Genomic DNA, 6,662 nt, shown 5'->3' with positions numbered 1-6,662 from the left:
GAATCACGCATGATTCCACCATAAAAAAACAAAAATGTGCCAGTCAATCAGTGCCTAAGAACGCAAGTCACATGTAACAGAATAACTAGTAGACAGTGGCTCTAAAACTCGATGAGTTCGAATTTTTTTCTAGAAGTGTCAAAATTCAAAATGGCGGATTTAACACCAGACGTTCCACGCAGCTTTGAAATGGTGGCAACCATTTATCAGCATCCCATTGGCCTTTTCCAGTCAACTGCCAACTTAGGTTGGATAAGTACCTCGTCTCGAACGCGTGGAACTAAATCTAGCAAAAAGCATTCGCGGGATCAGACGCATTCCTACTTCAGTCACAAGTGGAGCCACAAGTCGGGTGACCGTTTTCCGTTTCATTTCAGAACAGTGGCGTGGCAAGGTGACGCCCTTGACTCAAAGGACAAGTCGAAGTCGACGCTGCTGAATCAAAGGCACAGGCAACCGATTCATGGCCGCCATACCTACCTTTTTATACATCTACTATACGGTAGTCGTTTACTTTATACTTATGCGAGGAGAATATTCTCATCAGTCTCACAACCTCGTCTTGTGCTTAGCGGCTCTGCAGGCAACCGACACCTGTAGCAGATTCCGTGACACGGAAAAGAAGATAATAGTCCAGCAGGAAGAATAATCCATAACACATTATCGACATAGATATCGAATTATCCCTGGTGAAAAAAATTATCAGCAATTTCTCAACGTTGTTTTTAGAAATTTTAAAAAATATACCATGTTTTCAGTCAACAGATATATTTACAAGATCGTCAATTATTGTGATAACGTTTGCGGCATTTCAAGATACTCGAGAGTTTCTGGAAAGAACACAGATTTCCGAATTTTTTCTGTTGAAAAGCACAATATCTTCGAGATTTTACGTTTCTTACTATTTCTGATTATATCGTAAGTCGAGTTCACGGGAAAACTAGATTAAACGTCTCGGAAACACTTATCGTTAGATCTTTTTCGAGCTTCTTTATCTGATCAAAACCTGGATATCTCTAAGTTTTCGGCTATCCGACTATATCTGACGGAGTCGCGCCAGAGGTAAAAATCGAATGAAATTTACCAGAACCCATATTTTTCAAGATTTCAATTTGTATCACCATACTGTGCGCTTTTTATTTCTTATTAGAATATCTAGTGGCGGTATTTTTTTTCTTTAATACCGTTGCAAAGTTTAAAAAAACTAATTTCGAGATGTTCTCTATCCTCTAATGACTAATAAAAAAAGTCAAGTGAAGTTTTGTTAGTCCCGGTTATCTAGTATCGCTTGATAATGAGACGTAAATCATTACGAAATATAATAGATATAATTTTTCTATACTCATAATAAGAATACAGGGTGTGTGGGTTAGCTCCAACTGGAATGGGAAAAAAGTAATCCGATTTTAATTAATCTAGCATTCTTCTATGGTAGAAATTTCTCGTGGTAACTTTCACAGTTTATCCAAAGCTACAGTGAAAGTACTACATAATTTAGCAAAAGACGGCTGACGTGTCGGCCATGAAAAAGTATCCACTATAATTGAACAAAGAACAAAGAAAGTTTGGTAAAACTTTGCCCTCAGAATGATTGTTCTGAAGTTTCAATTTACTGAAGTTCATGTTTGTAGATGCAAAAATCTTAAATGTCATTAAAATTAGGGCGAATAAGCCTCGGTAGGTTTTATAATATGCTTGAATTATAGGAAGCACGCCCCAGAGAATGGTCAACATAATTGATTTCTGGAAAGCACTAATTGTATCATAGTCAAATAATCACCGAATTTCAAAAGCCGCTGAATTCTTTTCAGTCACCATGGCACGGTCTTATTATTTGATAATACACCATCTGCTGGTAACTAGGTTTTCATGACATATTTTAAACTGCATTGACATCGTTTGAAAATAAAAACCCAGTAGATTTCACATTGTTTTCTGCGTTTTAATAGTTGTCAAATTTACAATAAATAACGATCAGTCGCAAAATTATATAAAATTAGTCGAAAATCGATTATTTTTGGTCATCCTTACCTCGACTGCAGTTTTTGCGAGGTTGACGGCACGAGTAACTAGAAATGTCAGTCGTCTATGGGTAGGCAACAAACCAGTATCTTTGCTTGCAGGTATACCATTGCTAGAGCAAGAGCAAGATACAGATGACAGAAGTCTACTGCAGAAGCATACTTATTGTTAGTATAAACACTAACCTTGCACGTGTTTACTTCACAGTTTACACCACCCAAAAATCGTGCAATGGATTGTTTTGAAGGCCTTTCGATTTTGACATCTAATGAAAAACGAAGTAAGTTATGATATAGATGAAATAATGTCATCAATTTTTAGATATTCATGAACTGTTGATGTAATCTGCTTTAGAAGTACCTTATTACCTAGAGAAAGATCTCAGAATAACCTCAAAAAAAAAAAAAAAAATTGAACTGATCTATTGAATGAATGATTATTTTTTATCAACAATCACAACGGTATTATTCTTTGTAGGTAGCGATGTTGATTTTGATGCTATGCTGAGCCACATCCTACAGGGGGTTTATCACCTTGTACCTGATGAAGTTGAATGCGATATCAAGAAAACCAGCAATGATGAAAACAAACCGAGGTACGGATTCAGTGAATCAAACAGTTTCAATAACTTCATTGCATGACTGAGTTAATGTTTGTGTCTGCGATGTATATCATCCTTCTTCAGAACCTTAAACAATTGCTATAATCATAATCAATTGGCTGAAGAGCTAATATGAGTCATTGAATTACTTCTTCATAATGTCATTAAATAGATTTCTCTATTAGCAATCAATCATAGCAACTTTTGGCAGGTTCTAATCATTGCTACTAGCAAATACCATTCTGTGACATCCAAATTATTTAATAGCGAGGAAAAATTTTATTTTATTGCTCCGATCGGGAGAATAATCCAAAAATGTGTCAGCATGGTAATTTACTCACGTGTAACACTGCCTTAAAGGCATGTAACAATCCTACCTTTAAGGACCGAGTCATTTTTGATTCATACACAGTTTTTAGGCATTAGTATCGAAGCATTAACACTAACTGTATTTAGCCCGGTTGAATGACCGGTGTCACTACAGTAAGAATAGGGATATGTAAAGTACCGGTACGTTTAGTATTGCGGAATCAAATTATATGTCACAGTCATATTCTTACTTCAAAATGGTACTACGATTTATCATTTCTCTCCTACATATTTCCAGAATCCCTGAAAGCCCCTCAACTGTGGAAATTATCGCCTAAAAATTGATGAAACACAAGATTGACTCGGTCGGTAAGGTACGACTGTATCTTTTTTATAAACTCAACGCTCCCATTCTGAATTCATTGAACTTCTGTGAATAAAAAAACCCCCTAGTCTTGCCTAATTTTTATATTTTTCTTACTACAGGGAAGCATTTCTCCAGGCAATTTTATATTTCCTCAATGAAATTCGAAATACCAAATATCTCGATGGAGACACCTCCCTTGGTGTGAAACAATTAAATTCACTTAAACGTGGGATTGAGATTGCAATTTCCATGATGATACCGTGCCTTCTACCAGGGGTTGGCGTAGGTATACAATACATGTGTCCGAGAGCAGCCCAGCTGCCTGCAGAACAGCTGACAGATTTTCAGGTACCTCATTTTCGTCCTGCGTAAAGAATATACGACTTCATTTCACAATAGTCCATCTCCCTCATAGGACCACTGTTCATTTTTGCCAATATATTGTATTTCACAATGCTCAACGAGCCTATATTTCATTTAATTACAGAAATACGAGCGTTTGTCAAATGTTGTAAAAACAATATTGAACTGTTTTGACGAATCTACAATGCGACCCACAATCTTACCGCAGATTGGGTCACTTTTGGCTGCCTTGATACAACTGTCAACTGTACCGTTGACGAAACCTTGCAACGAGAGTGAAAACAGTTCAGGGAATACATTTCGCATGACAGCAGTTATTTACGATCAGTTGAAAAGAGAGCAAGAACAATTTAGAGTAAGCCTTCTTTCATTGATTGACAAATTACCGCAGTCCATTGTTGTCAAAGAGTTGATGATCATTCTTGGAGTTCGACGTGCTCCGCGTTGGTTGCGGAGAGAAACTCAACGACTTCTGATCAGCAGAATAATGAAGCCTAACGGCATTGTAGCTTTAGTACTGTCAATGTGTGATGATGGCTTGGATTCAGGGGCTCATTGGGCAAAGCTAGATGTCATTGCAAAATTGATCGCCACTCCTCAAGGCACTGATCCAGATATTTACTACAATTCAATATGCTCTCAGGTTGGTTAGTTAATCCTTTAGTTTCGAAAGTTATTTAGAAATTTCTCGTTATTTTGTTTGAAAACTTGTTTTGTTTGAAAGCACCGCTCATGTCACATTCAAATAATTATTGAATTTTAAAACTACTCACAGCTGCTGAATCTTCTTGAGTCCAAAGGAAAAGATTCACTGATAGTAACCAGTTTATGCATGAACGCACTGTATGAGAGAAATCCAACAGTTTTTACTAAAAAAATTCTCAATCCGATTATGGAACCTCTGCTTATCACAGTTGGGAAATCTGAAACAATGGAAGTATTGAGGACTGAGATTGAAGTTACGAAGTGTGTCGAAAATCTTTCGAAATGTTTCACTTCGAATGGAGCTGAATTTAAATGCCTACCGAGCAAACTTCTCTGTGTGATTGCCGTTCCGTTGTTTCGCCTCTACACCAAAGCATATCGCACTGTTTACTTGCATCGAAAGAACTTGGAGCAATTAATGCTTCTGCTCTTGCGCGAGGAATCAATGCAAGCTGATCTTTTTGCCATATTGCTTGTACAGCACAGATCGAATCATGTCGAGCATGATTTTGGTAATAATTTGACGTTCCGATTTGGTCCTAACAGTGAATTTGAAGTAACGAATCAAGTTGAATATATTAGTTGTGACGAGTTTGGCGATTGCCTTCTGCACTTGGTACAGAATGATAAAATATTGTCATATAATTTATTCTGCTATTTGTTGGAATCACTGTCGAGATTGAATGAAAATTGTCATTGCAAAAATAAAGACATTGCGCACGACATGGAAGTAAAATTGGTGTATGCAAAGCTGTTATCCATTCTTGCTGATACTCATGCAATTCAAGAAGCATATATTAGAAATCCGCAGCACATTCTGCTGTTTGTAATATCATTAGTCGAAGACAAGTCAGCAAACGATAAGGAAAATGGAAATGAAATTGGCATAGAATTTGACGTTTTGTACATCAGTCTAATGCTTGTCAAATTCATCCTTGAGAATAAACGAAAATCCATAGATTGGAAGCCATTCGACAAATTGGCAACTGCCTTAGGCAAATTGAAAAGCTGTAGAACATCAACTGAACTATCCACGCTGGCCAAAGAAGTGACGAATCTTATAAAAACAAAGGGTGCATTAGCTCGACCTCGGTACCAAGATTTATCAGAATCAAATGAAAAGGTGACTGAATTCGATAAAGCTATTCACGATCTCGCCGACCCTCTGTTACCAGTCCGTGCGCACGGTTTGATGTTGCTAACAAAGCTTGTTGAACGTTCAGATCACGATGTAATTGCCCAGAAGGATATTGTCTTATGCCTTTTTCAAGTAAGTTTAGCAAATTCGTAGTCAAATTGTAGTTGAGAGCAAGAATTTCGTCTCAAATATCTTTCATTTGTAACAGGAAAATTTGAAACATGAAGATTCATTCATATACTTGAGCGCCATCAACGGACTCGCGGCGCTGGCCTCCGCTTATCCTGAAAAAGTAATCGAAGTGCTGGTGCACGAATTTATCGATATAACATCTGCCAGTAAAGAGAGCACAATTTCACCCGATACTCGGGCTAAGATAGGGGAGATCTTAGTCAAAGTAACAAGATCCCTTGGTGAGTAAAATGCTTCTATAATGGAAGATTCTTTGTGTTGTGATTAAAAAATTTCAGGAATTATGTTTATACCAAGTTTGGTTTTGAATTGCAGGCGAATTGGCACCTACTTATAAAAACATATTGATCAATGGATTTCTATGCGGTACACGCGATGTTGATCCTCTAGTGAGAACTTCCAGTTTATCCTGTCTCGGAGAACTTTGTAAAGTATTGGGTTACCGTTTAGGGAATATAATCGTTGAGGTACGCATTGATTCATAATTTATACTTACAATTAGACATTCAGTTGACTGGAAAACTATGTTTCTTAAAGTATTTTACTATTTTGTTTTGAAAACATACTTGTGCTTGTATTTACAGGTAATATTCTGCATTGGGAGCATAATAAAAACGGACAAAATAGCGGAATGCCGTAGGGCCGGTGTTATGGTGACCACATTGTTGCTTCAAGGCCTCGGAAAAGCTGCGCTAATCAGTCTCGGAAACGATTTAGTTCCGCTGTATCGAGCTCTGTTGAGTCTACAGCATGATGAAGATTCGGTACTGCGTCTTCACGCCCAACTTGCCCTTAACGAATTTGACGATATCGTGCGAGACTTTCTTTTCTCAAAGCCCAAGCTTGAAAAAAGCATATTTGTGTTGGAGCCAACAGTATGACGACAAGCAGAATTACATACATCAATCCGAATTCCAGCACCTCTGCATTAAATAAAAATTATGATCTTATCGATCTGACTGATA

At 37.4% G+C, this 6,662-nt stretch overlaps 1 protein-coding gene across 6 annotated transcripts; it reads left to right on the top strand.

Annotated features, from left to right (window-relative positions):
- The first annotated feature begins 332 nt into the window (after nt 1-332).
- Nucleotides 333-6,618, top strand: Tango6 (transport and golgi organization 6). Of its 6 annotated transcripts, none has more exons than XM_046609348.2 (9): nt 333-502; nt 2,230-2,302; nt 2,500-2,617; nt 3,419-3,647; nt 3,787-4,305; nt 4,438-5,637; nt 5,714-5,918; nt 6,013-6,164; nt 6,282-6,618. In XM_046609348.2, exons 1-9 carry the CDS (start codon nt 464-466, stop codon nt 6,576-6,578), a joined length of 2,832 nt encoding a protein of 943 aa, XP_046465304.1. In that variant the 5' UTR covers nt 333-463; the 3' UTR covers nt 6,579-6,618. The 6 variants fall into 6 exon arrangements, with proteins under 6 accessions (XP_046465304.1, XP_046465309.1, XP_046465306.1 ...); XM_046609353.2 differs by lacking the exon at nt 333-502 and adding an exon at nt 510-689; XM_046609350.2 differs by lacking the exon at nt 333-502 and adding an exon at nt 510-689 and having other exon boundaries at nt 2,124-2,302.
- The last annotated feature ends 44 nt before the right edge of the window (nt 6,619-6,662 follow it).

Source organism: Neodiprion pinetum, chromosome 2 (assembly GCF_021155775.2).
Source record: "Neodiprion pinetum isolate iyNeoPine1 chromosome 2, iyNeoPine1.2, whole genome shotgun sequence".
Taxonomy (NCBI): Eukaryota; Metazoa; Arthropoda; class Insecta; order Hymenoptera; family Diprionidae; genus Neodiprion; species Neodiprion pinetum.
This window is presented reverse-complemented; position numbering and strand designations above follow the sequence as displayed.

Excerpts from the sequence above, each read along its gene's own strand:
- Tango6 (XM_046609348.2), top strand. The coding sequence starts at position 464 with ATGGCCGCCATACCTACCTTTTTATACATCTACTATACG. Across the intron at positions 2,618-3,418 it reads AATGATGAAAACAAACCGAG|GGAAGCATTTCTCCAGGCAA; the intron begins GTACGGATTCAG and ends TTCTTACTACAG. Across the intron at positions 4,306-4,437 it reads ACAATTCAATATGCTCTCAG|CTGCTGAATCTTCTTGAGTC; the intron begins GTTGGTTAGTTA and ends AACTACTCACAG.